Below are 23,859 nucleotides of genomic sequence, written 5' to 3'. Positions count from 1 at the left end.
ATCTTGATTGAAGTCAGATTATGTGATGATGATGTTTAAAATAATCCAGACATATCTCTCCTTTGTTTACTGGAGGACTTTAAGCTCAGGATTGCTCGAACACCTTTTGAGTGAACCGGTGAACACATCCTGATGAGGGCTCCTCCTCTGTGGTGATGGCAGTTCTAAAATGGTGGTTAACAGGTGTGGGTATGTCACTAAGACCTATTCACTGTGAAATTTTACATAATCTGAGCAGCACGTGTGTACAATGACAACAACAAAAGAAAATACACAGTTTAAAACAAGTTGACCGTATGTATTATTTACAGGTTCAGTATGTAGAATTTAGTGACATCTAGTGGTGAAGTTGCATGTTGCAGCTGAATACCCCTCACTTCACCCTCCCCTTCCAAACATGAAAGAGAACCTGTGGTAGACTTCAGTTGTTATAAAAACTCAAATAGTGATTAGTTTGTCCAGTCTGGGCTACTGTTAAAAACATGGCTGCCTCCGTAGAGCGGACCCGCTCCTGATTAAATAAAGAGTCCATTCTAGGGTAAAGAAAATAACAATTTCTACAATTTAGACGACTACACGCTAGTGAGAACACCATTATTTTATTTATTCGATTTCTGCCAATAGATCCCTTTCACCTAAATCTTACACACTGAACCTTTAATTATAATGATTACGACAATGCTTGAATCTAATAAGCTTCGAATGAATTTAGGTTATAGAAGCTCATGCTTATAGGGCACCGTGAAGGCTTGAGTGGACCCCTGAAAACTTCCTGATGAAGGCTCCCTCCTTCCATCAGTAACACCCCCCACCCTCCTCCTCCTCCTCCTCCGTGGTGACGTCACTAAGGCTGCCTCTCCAAGGGGACGCAGCGTCGGGTGTTGGAGCAGCCAGGCGGCCAGTGCGCATCCCAGGACGCATCACCAGTGTAGCTGCTGCAGGAGCTCCAACTTTCAGCCGATCGGGAACTTTGTGGGGGAAACTTACAACAACAGAAAACATGGGTGAGTTAGTAACAAATGTTCCAGTGTGTGTGTGTGTGAGTGTTTGTGCGGCTTCAAAGACGAGTGTCGCTCTTTGCGTGGCGGTGACAGCGTGCTTCACACTATTTTTTTTTTTATTATTGTCGCTCCAAACTTCTCGGGGCGCGCCGACCTGCTGCGTAAAACTGAACTGATTTTCAAACCAGGTCGTTCCTCTGACCCGGTTTGTGGAGAATCGGCATTAGAGCCGTCTGCTGAAGGACCTGAGGAAAGCGATTAGAGAGATTAAGTCTGACAGGATCCCTCTGCTCGAGTCTGTGTGGAGGTGTTTAAAAGTCCAGATCAGCTGGGTGCCTCCACTGTCCCTTACTACAGTCCTGCGGTGCCCACATGGCCACACCTTTCACTGTGATCATTATTGATCATTATTGATCATGTTGATTCTAATCATTGTCTTAAAGGTGAAAGGTTGTTTTTGTGGTATTTCCTGACCAAACTGCACAGCAATGATTTGCTGCTTAACTTAAGAATAACGGGAAAAACACTAGAAGAGGCAACATATTGCATTAGTCAAATGGTGTGTGTGTGTGTGTGTGTGTGTGTGTGTGTGTGTGTGTGTGTGTGTGTGTGTGTGTGTGTGTGTGTGTGTGTGTGTGTGTGTGTGTGTGTGTGTGTGTGTGTGTTATGCCACAGTTGGTAATTACTATCTGAGGCGCTGAGCTGACACAGTCCCATCTTTAAATCAGTCCCAAGTGTTGGCCATGTGTGCTCCCACCAACCTGGAGGCTGGGATGCTCTGCAGGAATGAGGCGTTCAATGCATGCACGTATGTTTACTATAACTTCTCGCTGACTTTAGGACTTCTAAAATAACAAAATCTCAGATGAGCTGTGAACCAGATGGGACAGCGCACAGGAATAACACTTTCACTCCCAGCATGTCCTCACCCTTCGCTGGACTCTGATATTTAACAGTAAAAAGACAGAGAAGGTCAGTTTTAAACCCTCTGTGCTGCATTTAGGGACTTGCGTTGTTTGCGGCGGTGCAGCTGAGGCCCGGGGAAGAACACTGTAGTGTGAGAATGTGTATCAGTGCTCATTAATTCGCTCTGAAGTTCTCACAGAGGCGTCTTTGTGCTCCTAATTTGGAGCTGCTCCTTTGTGCGACTTCAGCGGCTCTTAATGTAGAAAGAGAGAGAGAAGCTCAGTGAAGCTTCAGAGTGGACGCCTTGTGAACTAGACCCCCCACACACACACACTTTCTCACAGAAGATATTGCTCTGCATGGCAAATGACCTCTGTGCATTGTCGAGTTGCAAAAGCTCCCATTTTATATTCAAAGATTCTTTATGGCCCTTTCCAGTGAAGACATGTCATTGGTTTCGTTGTTGCGTGCACCAGGAGATTGATTTGGACACTTGCTTTTTTGTTGTGTCAAGAGAAACAGATGCGGCCCTGCTGTGCTGTGATTCTCTGTTTCATGAGAAATAGCTTTGAAAACAGAGGACAGGATCATGTGTGTGCACGGAACCCTTCCGCCCAATGTAAACAGGATGTGTTGAGAGTGATTGTGTGTGTGGAGCTGTGAAGTGAAGATGTCACTCAGAGGTTATATAAATGATGTCTGATTTGACTTTACGGAGAACCTCAGTCCGGTGATGACACTCTCCTCTGTCCTGGCCGTGAGCGATGTAACAGCGGACAGGCCCGAGTTAAGGATGTGGGAGGATGACCTGGCCTCCGTCCACATGAGCTCAGTTCACAAGGAGTCATTTTCCACAAATATCTTGTTTGGTTCTTTCCTGTGAAAATTACCCACATTTGATGCAATGAGTCTCTTTGTTGACTAAACACAGAGGGGGAAAAAAAGTGGCTTCAGTTCAACTTGGACATTTTATCTTTGGCCCGAAGATAAAAATGTTCTCTCTTGCGATCATGTTCTCTTTTTTATCAAGAAAAGCCTGACGTATTTCTGCAGAAAAATGTGTAATAACTTCCCCTCGCCGCAAACATGCGACCTCTTAACTACAGAGAACAAACATGTCCAAAACAAGCAGAGTTTTCAGTCCACTAAAGTCCCTGGCAGCGTTTCAGACACAATTTGAAAAAACAGTTTACAAGCTCTCTAAGTCTTAACTAAATGAACTATCTCTTCAATCTCATATTATAGAGACAATTTAGTTATGTGTTTGAAATCTGAGGCTATCCTATGACAGGAGATTCAACTAATCAAATTCAGCAAATTACGGACACTATCTCTTTTTCTCGGAGCCAGATCCTGATTGTAAAACAGGGGGAAAAAAGAAAGAAGGAAAGATTGTTTTTCCTTATGGAAACTCATCCACTTCAGCTCAGGGTGTTTTGCATTCTGTGTGGCGGCCTTGTGGAAAAAGGTCCTCGAGGCTGGTTGCGAACCAGATCCAAATGTGACCTCATTGTTCTTGAGTATATTCAAGTATAGGAGGGTTAATCGCAGCTGACGGTTTTGAATGTGTCTTTAATTAAACATCTCGCCGTAGTGCTGCGGCTCAGCTGTTACTGACTCATCGTTTGCTAGCGTACATACAATGGTGTCAAGTGTTAACAGCTTGGTTATCATGGTGGAAAACCACACGCTAAAATCTGATCAGTTTGGTTCACTCAGTCTCACACACACACACACACACACACACACACACACACACACACACACACACACACACACACACACACACACACACACACACGCACAGACGAGCTGGACAGTGTCCGTGATAATGATTTTTACATACAGTGTGTCTGGGACGTGTCTCCGAGGTGTCAGCTTGTCTTTAATGTAGTAGCCTTCCTTCAGCTTTTTGAGGATATAAGGATGTCTGGAAAGTGTCTTGATTATGCAGCCCATGCATCAGCAGCGATTACTGTCACCGACACATGGCCGTGGACAGCATGCGCCGTGACCTCTCATCCTGGAGTCTGAGGGGGAGGAAAGAACTACGGCCGCTAACGCTGAGCCAGCGGAGGTGTTTGCTATCAACATTGTGTCAAACTAATGAGCAATAACAGGGGGTCGGCTGTTTTTTTATCTGACGGTCACATGCTCATGCTTGTTTTGCCAAGAGATGCAGAGAAGAACACAGTGAGAATGAGTCACTGCAGAGGTGTCTGGAACAAAAAATTGAACTTGGCTGTTTTTCCTTGAATCAAAGGAATTTCTCCTTAACTCCAAAAACATGCTTTCCTTGAATTTCCGCAGTCGAGGATGTGAACCAGTCCTAATGGAGTTTGTGCTAAGCTTTTTTTTACAGCTTACCCCACGTTTCCGTGTCACCATCATTAAACCCTTGATTGCTTTTTTTGTCTGTGCTTTGCAAATAATTACAGTAAATATTCACCGTAATGGGAAAGTTGCTGTCACAGTTACATGATTTCTGGGCTTTTTTCCATCTGGCATAAGATTTGGTAATCACACAATAGATGAGGCTCTTACAGTGCAGCTCTAGAAAAAGAGGCCACTTCAGCTCAGTCAAGATTTCATTCCTCTTCTGCTTCCCTTCCTGCTGCACTCCTCTGAACTTCCCCTCTTCTCTCTCTGGTTCTACATTTCTCTCTGATCGTCGCTGCTTTGCTTTCCTCTTCCTTTATCTATATATGTTTTTGTTCCCCTTCAGCACTGCAGGTCTGCCAGAACAGTCATGTATATTTTTTGAGCTTAATAACTCCTCCGACGACAAAGAGCGCCATTGAGTATTGTGACATGAAATGATCGGAATAGAGGTTCCCGAGAGTGGATGCTTGTTCAAGCATGTGCCTTGGTCGTCACTTTTACTAAAAGCCTTTTCACAGCTGAACAGAAGGGATGAAAGTGGGTGACTCTCTCTCTCTCTGTGTGTGTGTGCAAGTTTCCCCCTTGTTAGAGAGATGTCACAGTCCCACTGCTGCATGGCAGAACCCGGACGGCATATAAATATCTGAAAATACTCACTAAATGCAAAAGACCACAGCTTCTGAGACATGCAAAGGCAGCTGAACCCTGGGGTTGTATGAAATATGCCAGAGATACAATCTGTCCTTTATCTTATCTGCATGGCTTCAGGGAAAAAAACACCCACGATTTACCAAGGTTAAACTGCCAAATATATGCATAATAAGGCCTGATTTGAATTTTCTCTTCAGTTTTACAATATGTTGGCGTCTGTGCATGTCCGTAGAGGAGCAGCAATCTGTATCAGTGTTTTGTTCACGGTCAGATGACTGTTCCAGAAGGCCTGTGGTAAAATAATGGGATCAGCCCCGGCAGCTGATGAACATTCACTCACTCATTCAACAGGCTTTCAGCCCCACTGCAGCACTGACGGCACCAAAGAAAATGCCAAGTTAAGTTTATTGTATTTATGTAGCCACAAATCAAAACAAAAGTCAGTTCAGGGCACTTTGATATAGGGCAGGTCATGATTGTACTCTTTATAATATTGTTTTCCCCCATGAGCCAGTCCTTGGCGACAGTGGAAAACAGAAAGCCATTTGTAACAAGTAGAAACCTAAACACATGATTAGTGGCCGTCTGCCTCGATCGGTTGGGTTGAGAGATGAAAAAAGAGAGGAGGAGTATAAAACCATCATAGTGCCTGTGCTTTGAGTCACTCTCTCCATATCACATGATGGGGACATTGACTAAATGGTCAATAACGTTGTTCCCAGAACGACCTATTTTCTCTTGCCCACATGAAGTGACGCCTATGGCAGAGAAGCCTGTGCCAGCTAATGACTCCTCCCTGTGATGGACACACGATGTGAGTCAGAGCGTTAGAGCCATGAGTTGACAACGAGTATTAAACACTGAAGCCAGTTTCAGAAGTTGCACGGTACGACCATGTTTAGACTGACTTTGTTCCTGCAGGGTCGGTTCGTGAAAAGGTTGAACCTGGTTCAAGTGTTGTCTGCACTGTGACATCAAGTAAGTTCAATAAGATGACGTGGTGGCCACTCAGATACAGATATGTATCATGAACGCTGTTTGCTTCACGACCGTATCTTCCAAAAACTGTTGTGTACATGTTTATGAAGTTAAAACAACAATTGATTTGTGTGTGTGTGTGTGTGTGTGTGTGTGTGTGTGTGTGTGTGTGTGTGTGTGTGTGTGTGTGTGTGTGTGTGTGTGTGTGTGTGTGTGTGTGTGTGTGTGTGTGTGTGTGTGTGTGTGTGTGTGTGTGTGGGTTTGTACAGGTTTGTACAGGTTTGTCCTTATCTCTCTCTTTTTCATTCATCAGTTCACACCACTACTTCTGTCATAACTAAGTGCAAAACATTATCAAAGCCTTTGGGGAAAGGCTGTCAAAAACGGTGAGCCTTTATTCCAGTTATTGCATCTCGCCACTCTCTATAATTGCAGGCTTTTTACCGCGCCTTCGAGTGTGGCTGTTCAGAAGATCCATAAATATTTTTGCCTCACTGCGCCATATGAACTAGTCGGTTTTGAGCACTTTAGCCTTAAACCACTAAATGTTTGCTGATTACCAACTTTTTAAAATTGTGAATTTGAACAAAGTTCAATTCATTGCTTAAAGTCAACTAAGCTACACTATATGGACAAAGGTATTGGGACACCTGCACATTGCCCCTACAGGAGCTTTCATGACATCCCACTCTAAATCCATAGGCATTAATATGGAGTTGGTCCCCCTCTTTGCAGCTGTAACAGCTTCCACTCTTCTTGGAAGGCTTTCTGCAAGTGTGTCCTTGGGAATTTCTGCCCATTCATCCAGAAAACCTGGCTCCTAATCCCCATTCTAGTTCATCCCAAAGGTGTTCGATGGGGTTGAGGTCAGGGCTCCGGGCGGGCCAGTCAAGTTCTACCACACCAAGCTCATCCAAACATGCCTTTATGGACCTTGCTTTGAGCACTGGGGCAGGCTTCCTCAAACTGTGCCCACAAAGTTGGAAGCATAGAATTGTCCAAAATATCTTGGTAAGCTAAGGCATTAAGATTTCCCGTCACTCGAACTAAGGGGCCTAATCCAACCAGGGGCAAAGGGACTGAATGAAACTCCTGAATTTGATGATGTGAAGAGGTGTGTCCCATTACTTTTGTCCATATAGTGAATGTTCGGACATATAAGTGTCTCAGCCTGTTGTGGTCAGTTTCCCAAACATTGGATGTTCCTCACTTGTCCCATTTAGCTCCATTAAGGCTTCTACACCATTTTTCACAATATAAATTCAAAGTAGTAAACTTTGGAGATTTTTACATCTCAAAGTCTGAATTAAGGTTTATGTCTTTGTTACATTTTAACTGCTTAGTTTTGGTTTTACTTTGCAAATTGAAGCACACTAGCATTGATTGGTTTATAGACGGGCGTGTGTCTGACATTGGCGGATATTAGTCTTTTCGATTTGAAGGGAGAAAATCAATAAACTGGTTGATTTTGTTGCCACTGTAATGTCATTATAGTATTACTACCAGCATCACCAACTTCAGTTGTACTATCCAAAAAAGTGTAAATGATCACACTGCAAACGATCTAAACTGTGGTACAATTTGATTCAGAATGAGACCACCTCTTTTGGTCTGTCTAAATTGTGGTCCGTTGGTCCAGGCCGTGGTCCGAGGCACTTTTTACTGCTGTTTTGGGTTGGACTAAACCAAACAGTCTGAATTTGGTGTGAAAGCGTCCTTAAAAGTCCCAGACGGTCCTTTAGAAACCTGCTGGAGTTGTCACAGATGCTTCATTGACAATTTTCTACACTCAGATCAGAGATAAGGGTGAGAGGTGTTTCCAGATAAGATGGTTGACAATTTCAACACAATGTGTTCATTCTACCCATTTGGGTGGAAAGTGCATAAGTGCATGTACTAATCTAAAGTTTCAACAACTTCTTTATAGATTAATATGTAGGAGATCAACGTGACTGCACTTCAGTCCTGAAAGTAGTTAAGTGAAATGAGAAGAAACAATAGGGGCTCCGGCTAAATTCCCCTGCAAGATCATCTGTGAGGAGCGACAGCAGAATGCATTGGTCTGCTTTTCAACTGTGGGAGCCTGTAGGATTGAGCTGTTGGCCGAGTGCCCGCTGAGCGTATTCAACCCTCCACAGATAGGTCTTTGTCCTCTGCGCTTTTACGCAGCTGCTAAACAACCGTAAGACAAAAGCATCTGGGGTACCCCAGCAGACCAATGAGAAATGCTCACCATATGAAGAGCCGTGCCAGAGACCATTTGGATGCAGCCAAATGCTACGCTCGGGATGAATTAATCAGGAATTTCAATGAGTAGCCATGTAACCCTTGACTTTTTCTTTACTCCTATATCCCACATGAGATATTAATATTATTATATTTTTTTGCTTAAATACTAAGCCACAAAAACAGATCTGTCCCCACTGCTTCTTGTGTTGCTTTTGATGAGGCAAATGCACATGACTCCCTGTTTACTCATGTTGTTGTGATGTGATGCTGCATGTGACACAGTGAAACCAAAGTTAAGAGGCCACTTTGACACACTCTCTGTCTCTCTCTCTCCTGACATGAATCATTTTTCTATTTAAAAAAAAAAAAAAAATTCCAAGTGACAGTTTTTATTCTCGGCACATTATCCTACAGAGAAAGGCTTGATCGGCAGGAAGAGGCACTTCTGCAAAGCAGATGCAAATCTGAAATAGCTGAGCTATTCTAAAGCGACAGCTGCAGGAAACGCAATAGCTGAGAGAGACTGTTTTGGGGGGAAGCTGTTTGCCTTACAGACAGACTGTTTGGTGGTTTCCTAAGATAGATTTAATTTGACTAAATGCTGAAAGAAGAAACATTTTATAAATTCAACTTGGAATCCCCAGTATCCGCTCGACTGAGTCATTCTTCAATGTGAGACGCGTCTACCATTTGCCAGGTTTTTGTGTCACTTTCCCACTACAGTGGTGAGGAAATCCCAGATGTTTCGGCCTGAGAAACAGCTTGACACCCTTGACACAGTAACCACACACAGACCAGTGGAGAGATCAGAGAGCAGTAGTAATAATACAGCTACACCACCGAGTGGTCTCCTAAGTCATCTTAGCTTTTGACCTCCACGCTATGAGGAAAACAATACTGTAACAATAGAGTGGCCACAGCTGGAAGTATACGTAAGTGATGTTGCGACGGAGTGGAAGCATCTGGAATGAACAGAGCAAGCTGTCTGCAAATCAGCACATGATCCTGCATGTGTGTGTCTAGAGAGAGATAGTGTGGCAGTGTGTGAAAGCTTTCACATAAAGTGTCTCATACAGTTTCTCCCAAGTTGTTTCATGCCTTTTGAAGTGTACAGCACCCAATGGCAGTTTGTGTGGATTGTCTTGTGTTTGCTGTTGCTGGGCAGGTGATTGTCCTGCTTCTTTCTCCACTGTAAGGAGCAAATGTTCAAAAAAGGAACAAAGTAAACAGTGTTTTATTTATTCATTTACAGCCAAGAAATTTGGCTTGGGATCTGAACATGTGAACACAGAATTCTTGGAGGTGAAAGGTGAAACAGTTGCATTTATAAACCAAACACAAGTTTTAAGAATCAGCGTTCTCCTCTTGTCTATTCTCTGTATTGGTGCAGGGGTTCTCTTTGTGTTTGCAGTATGCATCATGTATTTCCACATAATTTCAGTGTTGGATTGTGCAAAGAATACATTTGTCACAGTGTATATGTCAGTGATACTGATATAGAGACTACATCACTTCAGATTGAGCCATAGATGGGTTCTACGTTGCACAGTTGCTTTCTAGTGTCCAGTGTGTTGGACAATAGGACAGCAAAGTCTCTGCTGTTGGTGAGCTGCCTACCAGTGCTTAAAGTATTAATATAATGGATTGACCCACTCTCGCAGAGGTCAGCCAGGGTGGAACATATACTGTACAAACCACTAGAGAGAATAGCCTCCACCTTTCTCTTGTTATGTCCTGTACTTTGTACTTATTGGTAATTGGTTATTGGCACTTAAGTCCACGTCTAATCCGATTCTGTGATGAATCTGAGGACAAACACCATCTCTGCGGGGCTGGAAGTGTCAGTTTCAGGCTACGAACGACTCTTAGCCCTTCCAGGATCCAGCCCCAGGACGCAGGGCTTAGAGACACGGGAAGGAGCGCCTCATGGAACAATTGCATTAAAGTGATATGCTCGCTGGCTGCTCTGTTGTCATAGCGCTGACGGTGAATCCTGACACGGTGGGGTCTGGCTGGCTGGTCCGACGAGGCTAGCAACTGGGCCTGGCTGAAAGGAGGAGGCTTCTGCTCCTTCTATTGAGGGATGGGATTGTGCTGGAGGGTTTGAAAAGGGTAAAGTCTCGGGTCAAGGGGTGATAGGTTAGCAGTGTGAGGCAAGAGGACAATGGGACCGGCGGGAGCGACGCAGAGAAAGGGATCCCAGCAGCTGGGGGAGGGTGTGGGGGCTGTTCATGGGAAGTAACCCGAGATTAGCTGGAGAGTCTCGTCTGCTGTCTTCCCGTCTCTGTGCTTCATTATGACTCTATTGTGTGTGTGTGTGTGTGTGTGTGTGTGTGTGTGTGTGTGTGTGTGTGTGTGTGTGTGTGTGTGTGTTTGTGTGTGTGTGTGTGTGTGTGTGTGTGTGTGTGTGTGTGTGTGTGTGTGTGTGTGTGTGTGTGTGTGTTCACATGCTTATGCACCGTGCAACACGGCAACAAGTAGGGAAATGAAGGACGGCCTCCAGCCCTGTGTTGTTTGCCATCACAGCAGCTTGAGTGTGAGAACATCTGATGTGTGGAGGTCCTTGACCGTGTAAAATGGACACAAAAGAGTGCGAGACATCAAATTAAAACATATCAGATTATAAAAAATAGATAGCATGCCTGATTTAGCTTTTTGCTTCATTTGCCTGCAGGATATCCATGCTTGTATTCAATCTGTGCAGCACAAGATAAAACAAATACATTTCCTTCCATGAGGATTCAGGCTGACTGCTGTCAGATCACTCAAGTAGCATTAGAAGCAACTCGGTGGTCCTTGTGTCGTTACAACAAAAATCACAGTGTCGTGCTCGGGACATAATATAGGCGACTTTCATGCAACCATTCAATGCTAGCTATCGATGCAATACTAAGGAGAAGTGCAAGAGAAATAATATCCAAGACCAGATGAACACACCTGCTTCCTCAGCCTCCTCTTTCGGATTAACGTGATCTCATTGGCTCGCTCTAACATTGCTCGGTCACGGATGTATGTGAATAGTCAACTTTTTGCTACTGTGTGTTTGACATATTAGCTCAAAACCTAAACAGCCCCCAAGTGGCCAGAATCTGTTTTGCTGTTGCACCTTTAAGAATCGACACCGTAAACAATGAGTGTACGTTTATCGTCACATTTGGTAATATCAGAGGCTGCATTGTTGCTAAGTGCTTGCCTGCTTATAGAATGGACCTTTTACCATTAAGAGAAACTGCTGCTGCTGTGTCATCCCCCGGGGAGAAAATTGTTTTTATATAACCCTCATTTTTTTCATCTATTCCAGCGTATCTGGGTATTTTCATTGTTCTTATCACAATAGACAAGAAGTTATTATGTAGCATTATTCTAACTGGATAATGGCGATATAATGGAGGTATTTGTTTGCAGTACCTCCTGGCTCCCGGTTCGCTGGCTCCATAATGTAACTCGGCGAGCAGACCACAAAGACGGCAAAGCCTCTCTTGGACCAGAGGCATCATTAAAATATTTAATACACAGTGAAATAAAAACAAACAATTATGCAAAGACCTCTACTTTCCTGTAAAATGGCAGAAGTTCGCGGCCTTAATAAGGGGTGGTGGGGTACGGCTATTATGAACGACTCCTCTTTCCCTCCCTCCCTCCCTCTGTCTGTATCCCTCTTTCACTCGTTTCCAAGTTTCTCTTTCTGTTTCCTGGCTTCGCTTTGCTCTATTGACTCCAAACTGAAATTCTGAAACTCTTTAGGTTTTGATATTGCAATGGGGTTTTCTGTCCGGCCAAGCCATGGTGGCTGTTTCCAAGGCACCATATAAGCATGGGAGCCGGGATAATATGAAGCATCTGCGTCTCCCACTCTCCCCGCAACAGGCTTATGGGCCAAAACCGCAGTGGCTGTGGAGGTGCCAGAGAGTCAGGGATGTGAGGTCATTTTTAAAGGAAAAAAACATGGCTGCCAGGCATCCGCGAGCGAGCGTCGCTTCGTTTTCCAGGCCTAACACGATAGTAACACAAACATGCAATTAGTGAAGTGCTGAGTCAGATACCCGGGGCATTGTTTGGTCAAACACTCATAATTACAGTAAAGACAAAAAGAAATCAACGTGGAAATTATACAGTAGAAGAAATGTCAAGTCATTAAGAATGCCTCTATTAGAACTGGTTGAAATTGAATAGAGGAGTTGGATTTCCACCAAGAACTTAAAAGTAGGAAGAATAAATTGCAGCACTACAAGGATGAAGGAGTTTGGTTTAGCACTTTGATTTTGAGGTTGGATGATGGCAGGTTACAATTATGAGGTCTTGGGTTCATAAAATCCAAATATTTAATATCGGAACTGATAAACTCTCAGTTGGGTGAATGGACAATAACAAATATAATTTAGGCGAGTAACTTCAATTCCTGTGGTGAGGAAATCATTCACACTATCTTATAATTATAATATAGTTTTTCAGTCAGAGATCGCAGGATATATTTGATTTCCAGACATTGTGGGTAAAAAGAGGTATTTTGCTCTTTATGATCCCCCACAGAGGTTGGCTGTTGACAAGAGGAAATATTTTTTCGGGGTTGTCTGTCCATTCGTCCAATTTCTCGTGAACATGATATCTCAGAAATGTTTTCAGGTCTTTTTTTCTTCTTTTTCTTAAATTCAGCACAAACAATTCAGTTGGACCCAAGGCTGAAATGTTCAGATGTTGGCAGTCGAAGGTCAAGGTCATTCTGATGGCCATAACTCAGGAATGAATCCACCAATTCTAACTAATGGGCAATATTTCACATAACTCTGGAAGAGAAGGAGATATTGTGACCTTCAAGTTGACTGGTTGCTGGAGTCAAGCAACCAGGCGGAGATCCTTGCTTCTTTTTCTCATGTAATAGTTAACCAACCATTTGGGGGGGAGGGTTGTGTGTTATTCAAAAAGGAAATTGTGATGGACATTTTTCACAATTTTGACATTCAATACCACAGGGTTTGGAACTTAGTCCGAATCCAAATTACTCATTCAAGGTCAAGTATAAAGTTTGAAAAGTCTTTTTTTTCACCATAAAGGGATTAAATGCCTTTTAACCTTTTACACTCAAAGACTGAGTGTATTGAATTTCATGATTCTTCTGAATTTATAGTTTTTCGAGGCAGCCAGAAGGAACCACAGGGCTCATTATAATTCAGCCCATTGTGGTTTTCTTTCTCACAGTCACATGTCTTACTAAAGTGAATGATAGACAGTTAGCATGTTTATTTTTCCATTGCAGACTGAGGAATCTCTTTTTCATACGAATGCAGAGCCTGTAGAGTAGATTGTTTCATCATATGGCAAAATAAGTTTAACTTATAGGGTAAATTTGAGGCATACACTTTATGGAGTGTTATAATAAATCATATGTTGAATTGTTCAGTAAAAGTCACAGAGAAGTTGTGTTATTTTTGTTCTGCTGTCGACCTACGGGGGGGAAATGGGTCAGCGAACAAGCGTATGGATCTGAATAATGGGTTTTGAGGTGAGTGCAGTGCTTTTTGTAAACCAATCGATGACTTGGACTCATCACGTCAAACATGATGGCAGACATACAGGACAGATTGACCTATAGAGGGCCTGCCTTTGAATCTAGGTCAGTAATTCCACCACAGTTCATTGGAATGATGTTGACTTCAACAAACTGCCAAAGAGGAATCAACAAAAATCTCAGTGTCCCTGGATTCCAAGTTTAAAAACAAGATAATAGAAGCTTTTTAGACAAGAGTGGCAAAATATTCAGGGATATTTGGACGGTTGGTTTGGTTTATTGTTTTGCTTTTTAACAGACTTCGTCCTTCACAATCAGTCATAGCTCATACGGGCCGCTCCACACAGCCTTTGGAGTTGAGCTTGAGCTTTCCCAGTCTGTCGTCAGTGTTTTTAAGTGGGTGCTCGGGCCCAGGACACAGACTGCACTCCTTGAGAAATCCTTCCTCCAGTGTGAGCGGAGCAGGGTGCAGGTCCTCACGGGTGACTGAACACTGAGGAGCTCCCAGGGCCCCCAGTCTCTCACAGCATAAAAGGCTGACCCACAACGAATCCCCCTCCCCACTCCATTTGTATGAGCTTCATCATCATTCAGATTGTGTCCTCGAGTAGGGGAGTGGCGCTGTCTCGCACTGGGGCTGAGCACGCCGCACTCAGGCCTCACCTCCGACGTTCACATGATTATTCCCACTGCCACTCAGCCTGACACAGCACTGGTGACAGCAGCATGGTGATGTCTAATCACTAGTCTGGTCAGTCTTCTGCTCTGAATGGGTCTTTCTTCATTCATTCTTCACTGCTTTACATAACATGTTGTCATTCAATTTCAATTAAAGCTCCACTAATCAACACAGTTTGTCAAATGATGATATGACATATGAAATGAACTTATCAGAGGGACAAATACACAAAACTCTGCAGCTTTAATCTGTTTCATGTGTTTTTTTTATTGTTTTAGTTTTACAGACCCTCTCAGCTCGGCTTTCAGCAAAAATCTCTAATAAACATAAAGTAGACGACAGCAGACAGAAGTTATTGACTCGCTGGGGAAGAGAGTTGGAGCAGAGTAAATTCTGGACCAATATTAAAACAGAATTCTCAATGGATGCCAATGTTGGACTCCTAATCGTGCAGCATCGTAGATATTATTATTAGCCATTAATATTATCTTATTAGTGATGGGTATCACATCATTGAATGATATAACTACCATTGATAAAGTTAAGCATATGTTGTTATGTAGTGGTATCACTCGACTTGACGACTCATTGGATCCGTAGAATCAGACGGGTCCTGCGTGCATTTGCTGACTGTCACCAACCCGTTCATTCATGTTTCACAATAACTGGGTCCTTCATTAGCTGCATGAATACCAATTGACGTCAAATGATATTCATACAGTTGTACTGTGCTGCATGGCCGTCATAACCTTTTGTGTCAGAGCCAATTGCCTTACACCACCCAAACCTATGAGCTATGATTTTGATATTGCTGATTGAACTGAGATCAAATGTATGAAACTAATGGGCTTCATTCTCCCTGTAAAGTTTTGTTGTTGCTCCAGAAGGCAAAGAGCAAAGCTTTTTTCTGCCCAATCAGCTTTATAAGCGTTTGTCTCAGTGGACCTTCCAGGCATGTGTCTGATTGAAGCAGAGGTCAAGATGAAGAATATGAACGTTTCACAATCACTGATAAAACGGTCTTCATGATTTGCCTTTAGAGACACATCTTTCAACAGCTGTTTGCACTGATTTGACATTTTGACCACACTTTCTCACTAAACCTTTCTCAGAAAGCTGAGACTACTCAATAAACACATGCACATAAGACTTCATATGTTTCGTAACATATTTATCTGTCTCTCGGTTTCGGATTATTGTCCATAAGGGATAAAAACCGAATTCAGGGCATCGTTGGGAAATCGCTGGGACATCACTGACTCACACAAGAAGAGATCTTTGTAGAAGGACCAGTCTTTTTTTGGGGGGGGTTTTATATTGTATTTAACAACATTATGCTTTTTTGATCGTCTGTTTTGTCATGCACTGATTGCTGGCTGTGCAACAAATTGTCCTTTGGGGCTGATAAAGATTTCTCGACCTCGCTGCGGGGGTATAGTTACTTTACAAACCAGTATTCCCTTTGTTGTTTATCTATTTTGAGGGCATTGTTTAAGCTGTTTCTTATGCAGTCTGAATACAATTCCTGTTAATTCCTCACATTTTCTGTTTCTCTTTTAAGTTTTATGGGAGTGGGGCTTCACATTAGCTCTTGCAATGGGATCCCAGATGCTGAAATCCTCTCTGCAGTAAACTCAAACATCTTGTTGTCCACACTCTTAAATGTTTGCAGATGGATCATCACGTTGTTTTTGACTTTGGCATAATCGGTACGTTTGAGCTGCTTTAGTGTGATATACATTTAGTCCTCTTTTTAAGCTTCACTTGAGCTCTTTAGTGTAATTTAATGCAGAGAACACAAGTGCGGCCACCTCCAAAAACAGCTGTATGTCTCTTATAAAGCGTTCAAAGAACCATCACGTCCATATACGGGCTCCGTTCCCCCCCACTTTACAAGGATGATGTCAGTTCTCCTGGCGTTTTACAGGGCGAACGGTGAAAAAGCTTTCAGATTAGTGTGGCACTTGTTGTTGTGGGATCCCCGCTAAGTTCACTTCCCTGACCCCCGAGGCTCCCCCTCCCCTGCTGATCCCTCTCCTCTCTGAGGTCTGGTGTCCGTGAGAAGCCCCCTCTCCAGCAGAACTCTCCCCCTCACCGCTGAAAGGCCCCTCTCTCATTAGCATGCCCCTGGGGCTCCTCAGCCTGCTGTTGCCAAACAAACACAGGCCAAGATTTTTCCTCCTCATCTCCCTCTCACTGTCTGTTCCTCTGGTCGTCTCTCACCGTCCATCTTCCCCTTGCCTCTGTTATTTTTGACAGGTCGTGTCCCACTGCATCATCCCCCCTTTTGTGTTTGTTGCATTCTCCCATTTCTCCCTTCTTTATCAGCTCCTTGACCCTTCTTAAATTTCATTTCACTTTTCCACCCCTCTTCCATTTTCGCATCGTGTTTCCTCTGGTGTTTATATCGGCCCAGAGGACGCCCGTTCTCTCTGTTTAGGAAATGTTGCTCTGCTTTTCCTTTCCTGTCTCTTTTCTTTATGTGAGTTCAGAGCCACCAGATGGAGGAAGGACAGCGGTCAAAGTTTGCTAATGTATGCTGCAGGAGCAGAGGGCATATGGTGCCAATCAGGAGATGAAGGAACACACACACACACACACACACACACACACACACACACACACACACACACATGAATTAGAAAAAGGTGATTGTGCAGCAAAGAGTGGTTTTCACCCACAACTAAAGTAGGGGCCCCCTACGCTCCCCTCACTGATATAACAAGCCTGCTCTCACCAGGCTGCTTTCTTCAGGTTACTATTCATTGTAACACAAGCGAGGGAGCGCAGTGTTCAGGACATGTACAATGATTTGTACGTCAATAACAGGACAAATTAATTTGACTCTAAATGAATCCCCCAAACCAATCATGAGATTCCTAATAGCCACACGTTTGGATTTTAATGATGCACATTATATTATTATGTCATCCTATCATTGGGTAATACACATATTAGACCCATTGAGAATTAATTTAAAGAACAATAATCAAAGTTGGACTTTTTGTAATGCTTTTTATTCCTATCAGTACACCGGTGACTTGAGTGCTAACTGGAAGTAGCGAATTCCATGCAAATAAGCTCGAGAGAACCACTTCTGCATCTTGGAAAGGAACTGTGATGTACAGTGGAGCGGTGGACGAGACGGAAACGCAAAAGTGGAGGAGCGAGAGAGGGAGAGAGAGAGAGAGCAGAGAGGGAGAGAGAGAGAGAGAGAGAGAGCTGAGAGAGGAGAGAGTACAGAGGGACAGAGAGGAAGAGAGAATTTGCTGCAAGGAAGCATTTTTGCTGGATGGGAGAAAACCAACCATGGAAACTCCATCAGAGGAAAACCAGGAGCAGGGTCAGGACAAAAGAGGTACCAACGAGCACTGACAAAGAGCCAGTGCAGATCTTTTCACCGCTGTGTTTACTGGGGCTTTGACCTACTCCAGGCTGCTTGGTTTCACTCAGCACAATAGTTGGGTAGATTTCTTTCTCAGCAGGGGCTTTTTTTTTTTTTTTTAAACGTCAAAGCAGCCTCCTTGTGTCAGTGTTTGCATGCACGAAACTTAACGTTTTGCAAATGATATTTTATTAGCAAATCGTGCATCGCTGCCTCTGTAAACCTGCTGCTGATGTCATGTGAGGAGTGTGTTTTTGCTTTGTGCTTGTTTTATGATCTAATTAGTGGAAGTCACACACTGCTGCAGGGGTGATGCTGTGTGTGTGTGTGTGTGTGTGTGTGTGTGTGTGTGTGTGTGTGTGTGTGTGTGTGTGTGTGTGTGTGTGTGTGTGTGTGTGTGTGTGTGTGTGTGTGTGTGTGTGTGTGTGTGTGTGTGTGTGCGTGTGTGTGTGTGTGTGTTGCCGCTGTTCATCATCACACGAGTGTCACTTCTAAGGACATTGAGCCTGTTGCAGGATCCGCGGCAGATCAATCAAAGCTCAGGGTGCGTGTGAGTTGTTCTTTCGTGGCGGACAGATGATAAATGAGGCGAATGAGGGGCTGGCAAGGACGAAGATAAATGGATCAGCTATTACCAGTCTCACAAACAGAGAGTCATGAGGGCTGCAAACACTAAAGCGACAGTGTCATTAACTTACTCATCCCCGCCTACTTGTAGAAATCAGCAGGGAGTCATTGATTTTTCTTTTTGCTCTTTATTTGTTACATGTATTCTAATAATGTCAGACCAATAGTAGTAAAAGCCTGTCGTGTCTGATCCGTCAGAACCGCTCGTCACACCCAGAGGCAGAGTTACCGACAGATAAGACACAAATATAAATTTGACAGTGATGCAAAACCGATAAAAGCAGCACTTCCTCACATTTGAGCAGCTGGAAACACCAAATATTAGTATTGTCTCTCGATGAATTTGGGCGTAACGTTTCTCCAAATCCATTTATTTACCTAAAACGTACTTTACCATCACCTCATTGTAGTTTTATTATTGTAATGGGTGGTCATGCTTAGATTTCTGTCATACGTTTTTTATTCTTTAATCTTTTATGAAATAAGATGTTATTATTTACGATCCATTTCTCTTCTTTTTCATCTGGGTTTTCTATGTCTATACTAAACACCTCCAACATTCTCATTATTTTCTGTACCTGCCAATGCCAGCTTTTAATTAATGTGTCTTCTTCTTTTTCTATATTTGCTTGGCATTTTCGGGAGCAGACAGTAGAAGTCTGACAGGAAATGAGGCCGGAGGGAGACGGGGTCGAAGGACACGGCACAAAGGTCCCCGGCCCGACCTGATTTAGGCCAGCCATGTTGTAATTACGTGGTTGGCGCCTCAAACCCTCAGACCACTTTGGCGCCTTAATCTGTCCTTTTATGAGGAGCTGTACCTTCACTTATAAACCGCGGGTCAGGTCGGGAATGTTGATGGAGAGATTTCGATATTGGCCTGTTAGTAGAGAGATTTAAACGTTCCTCCAAATGCACATAGAATATTGTCCATTATGACCATCATTGCCTCTTATTGTCTGTGAGCACATTAATCATCATCCCACACTTCTCTCAGCCTCATTCGCACACAGCAATTAGCTGAGACAGAGTAAGTTTCCGACGTTGGGTAAGTAAACAGCAAGACCACTCTCGACAAATTTGCAGGCTCAGATCTCCCCCGTCCCTTGGGAGCGGCCATTACAGCCATTATGGCGTTTTAAAAGTTTTTGTTCCTCTCGAAGTGGAGAGTGTGGAAAATGAGCCTGTTTCTCATAAATGGTGTTTTGGCAGTTCGCCCCCAACGGAGCAACAAACAACAACACTTTAGCATTAGCTGTAAACAGACACATCTGTTTGCAATGAGGCTAGATGTGAGATTAAACCTAAATGCCAGTTTCAATGGAGCTGGGAGCCAGTTTGTTGTTTAGGACTCATGGATAAAATGGAAGAGTCTCAAATTGTGCGTGTCCATGTGTGTTTATTTGTGCGTGTGGGATTTATTTTGTATATGAAATGCATACCCTTACTATACATCCTTGCATGTGGGTTTTTTTGTTTGGGTGTATGCGAGCGGGCTTGTGTCTGGTGTGCACATTAAATCATATTATAATTCTTCTCTGCAGTAAAAGGAGGATTTAGACATGCGTTTTTTACTTCCCACTGACGGCCCTGCAGTTGTTGGAAGATTTCAGCTTTGTGGTGATGACGTTCCCTGTTCACGTGATGGATGCTGTTGAAGGATGGAGGCTTGTGATGAAGCAGGGCCAGCTGCAGGGGTTAGGGCTTTTCTCTCTGTCTGTTACTATGTGGTATAACTTAATGGAACAAAAATTCTGTAGTAACGCAACATACACAAATATAACAAAGGTTTTCAAATAGGATTTTTACAGAGGGCCACATGCATATCAAATAATGCAAGAATCATTTGTACTCTAGTGTTCATAGGCGCTGATTTATCTTGGAGTGACGCTCTGATTGGTGGTTAGAGTTTGGAGCAGGGGGCTGACGTTTAGTCCCCCCCCCAGTTGATCCAGTCAATCACCAACTGTGAAGTTTGACATCATATCAATGTAAATTTGGCCCAGACAGTATGCCGGCACATGTGGGTGCTGGAGCCACGGAGCACCCACTGGTTGGGCGCCTAAATTACCCCAAATCAAAGTATCCTGGTGGTTTGTGGGTTAGTTTTTTAAACGTGGGCAAATCAGCACGTTCACGTCTCCATCAGTGTAGATCGGAGCCGAGCAGATAAAAACCTGTGTCTACTACAGGATAATTTGACCCGGGAGTGAATGCCGATTGAATCCATTCCCAATGCAGACAGGAGTCAGCGGTTGTTAGTTGGTTTGACCAGTGGAAAAAGGGGGTTTTGTGTCTGTCTGCCAGTCGGTATCCCCGTTAACCTGCAAATCATGTTCGTCTCGCCGAGCCATCTGATTCACACATTGGCTGACTTGAGATGCTTAGAATAACAGGATCCTCCCGGAGTGTGAAGTGGCTGCTCGGGCCCATTGTGGCCAAGCTGTGTGCGGTGCTGGAGGGGCACACAGGATGGAGCTCAGCGGTGGGCTTGTCCTGGGCCTCCAGCCTTTGGGCCGGAAGCGCAGGGCCGTGGTTCACTGCCGTTCTCAATGGCCCCTGAGAGTCCAGTGTGATGGACAGTCCCGGGCTGCAGACACTGGCTCTTTGTGTCAGAGTTTCTTGGACTCTTTCTCGGTCTCTCTTTTTTTTTTCTATCTCCCTCAAACACTGTCACACAAACAGACACACACACACACTCTTTCTCACACAAGCAGCTTTTTCTTCCTCTCTCCTCGTGATCCTGAAGTCTAGCCTTTGCTGTAAGGCCCGACATTGTCATTATAAACAGTCACTAATTTGTCTGTGTTTCTCTCTTTCAAGCCGTTTTTCATTCTGTCTCTCCGCCTCTCATTCATGCACAGGAGCAATGAGACGACGAATGGAGAGTCTCGGGGCGGCTGGAGGTCTAACCGGGTCTAATAGTCAGGGACCATGTGAAAGTCATCAGAGGGGAAAAGCGTGATTTTCATTTACAGTGCTCTGCTCAGAACCAGCCAGCAAGATCCCTTTAGTTACAGGCTTGTTGTTGTTGTTTAGAGTCACCGGCTCCTTCTGTTATTGCCTGTGGAGGAGGAAGATTTGAGCTGAAGTTTACACTGCAATATCCTGTACTCCTGCACTAATCCCACGCGGTGCACTCAGAGAATACAGTCTGCATTTTGCTGCCTGGTAGATTGTAATGATATTGGTTGACGATCATGTAGACATAACATGTAACATGTAACATGTAACCCATCAGTCTAAATGCAGAATCTATCATGCTCTTTGAACCAGATTTAGTTTGACATTTGGAGAAACTTCAGAGCGCTCGTAGCCTGATTTATTAATATAGACATTTGACTCTGCACTTTCTTGGGCTCGTAACAATACACATGATAAGTGTGAAGCCGTTAAGACGAACGGTTCTCGAGATGCACGAGCTACAGAGAGACGGAGAGAGATTTCTAGAATTATTAGATGGATGCAAAAAAACAAGATGGTGTGAAGAACTCATTCTGAAATGTAGGCCTACACCCTTCTTTAAAGCCAGCAGATTGACTGATAAGAACACGTGCAACTTTCCACTGATCCTACGGTTACTTCATAATTCCACCTCTGCTTTGAATCCATCTACTGAAGAAGTCTTATTTGACTGCTGTCCCCGTGGTGCTTTTTTTGCAGGACTGGTTGAAGTTGGTGTTGAGCTTTGATGTTGTCTCTGTCTCCCCTGATGTCCAATACTGAGGCTAAAGCTTGCACAGAGGCCCTTTTGTGAACAGAGCCGTATTCCTGAGGTCACTAATAGGTGAACCGCGGCAGCCAGTCTGTCCGTGTGCCAGTGTTGTTTCAGTCAGCCAGAACAGAGTTATACTAACCTGCCAACATGTTGAGTCCAGCTGTGAAAATACAACCTCGGATTTATTGTGTTATTAGGCATAACACCCGGTAAGTGACACAAGAGAGAGGGAGGTGGAGAACCAACACATTCAACCTGGATGGACGGACAGCCTGTAAAGCAAGCCACTCCAGTTTAATGGATACTAATCAAGCTGCTTGTGGGTCCGTCTTGAAATGCCTTTAATTAGATTTAACATGCACTAGTATAGTGTCCCTTCTAAACATGCCTGTTTGGACTGGGCTGTTTGTGCGGCCTGCAGTGATGCTGGTTGCGGCTTTTCTTCAGCAGTATGAAGTTCCTCGGACTGGAGAATCAGTTGTCATTTCCGTTGTTGTGATCCACAACGTCACTTACGTTGATGAGTCCTAGCCTCCGCTGCTACAAAACACTGGTCGCCTGTTTATTAGATACAATATTGAACATGTATTGTGTCAAATCGCACCGAATTCGACACTTCTCTTCTTTGGGCCCTTAACAAAAGAACATCTCTTTAAGAACCCCTCGTTAATAAGTTTTCTTTGGTAGTATTTCCTCACTCTTATCGAGGGTTAAGGAGAGAGGATGTCACACTTTGTTAAGCCCTATGAGACAAATTGTGATTTGTGAATATGGTCAATAGTATTTGACTGTCTTGAATTCAGATTGCTCAACAAAGCCATCCAGAGAAGAAGAATTATCAGTTCTGGTGTTTGCTGCATCGTTAGTACGTCTCTGGTTACGTTGGTGTGTCAAACTAATACCTCTCTAGCCAGCCTGCTCGCTAGGTGGTAGGTAGCTAAGTGGCTTGAGAGGGATGAGTACTTGCGGTGGTGAAAGCCTGGAAGTGCTTATGAAGCAAACTGCGTCAGAACCTGGGATAATGGGAATCAATAATATTTTCCCCTTTTAGTGTGTATTGTCATGGCAAGTTTGGTCTTAAATTCAATTTGACATTTTAACTTGTATCTAGCTGTAGACTCCCTGAGCAGATGGCTTATTAAAAAGTGTACCTTTTCTCTCTCTAACTGCGCAGAGTTACAGGAGTGTGGGAGATGCAGGCATGTCAGCCTGACCTTCTGCGTGACAGGCTGCAGGGGAGGGTGGTTACACAGTCAATGAGATGTTTTAAAGTATTCAAATTGTCTCTAACTCAAGGTACAAACTACCCAACGATATTTTAGTTTCTTTCTGCTTCAAAGCTCCCCATCTATCCTCGTTTTATTCTTATTTTCAGATCCAGTAAAAATTCCGGAAAACGAGTAGACTGACTGTCATAGTGAATCATGGCGTCCAGAACTGTGGTGTCAGGTTTTTAGAGAGTTTAACAACCGGGAACAGTGTTGCATTTCAAAGCGGGTTTTAAACCAAACAGACACTTGGACAGTTATACAAGGTTACTCATGACACAACACAACTTATTGCAATCACATGACTGTTGTAATGTCTCATTTTCTGACACACTTTTCAAATGGAAACTTTTACCCTCTCCAGAATGAGGGACTTCCATTGCCAGGAAAGCATTTCGAGGCTGAGGATCCAGTCCGACTCAGCTTCAAACCTGAGGAGCTTGTCGACTTATGGCCGAGATATAGTGTGCGTCTGGATCAGAGCAACCTGACGGTGACATCCACTACCAGAGCTGCTCTTCCTTTAAAT

At 43.7% G+C, this 23,859-nt stretch overlaps 1 protein-coding gene across 3 annotated transcripts in view; it reads left to right on the top strand.

The window, feature by feature from the left end:
• Window positions 1-851: 851 nt before the first annotated feature.
• The window catches only part of gpm6bb (glycoprotein M6Bb), a 33,619-nt gene continuing 10,611 nt past the window's right edge, over window positions 852-23,859 (top strand). Inside the window, exon 1 of one of the 3 annotated variants that reach the window (XM_035175429.2) lies at window positions 852-1,004. In XM_035175429.2, coding sequence (XP_035031320.1) covers window positions 1,001-1,004 — 4 coding nt within the window. In that variant the 5' untranslated portion in view covers window positions 852-1,000. Of the gene's footprint in view, window positions 1,005-17,550; window positions 17,691-23,859 lie in introns of those variants that run through there. The other 2 variants (XM_035175430.2, XM_035175431.2) reach the window with 2 other exon arrangements.

This window comes from Hippoglossus stenolepis, chromosome 13 (assembly GCF_022539355.2).
Source record: "Hippoglossus stenolepis isolate QCI-W04-F060 chromosome 13, HSTE1.2, whole genome shotgun sequence".
In the NCBI taxonomy this organism is placed as follows: Eukaryota; Metazoa; Chordata; class Actinopteri; order Pleuronectiformes; family Pleuronectidae; genus Hippoglossus; species Hippoglossus stenolepis.
This window is presented reverse-complemented; position numbering and strand designations above follow the sequence as displayed.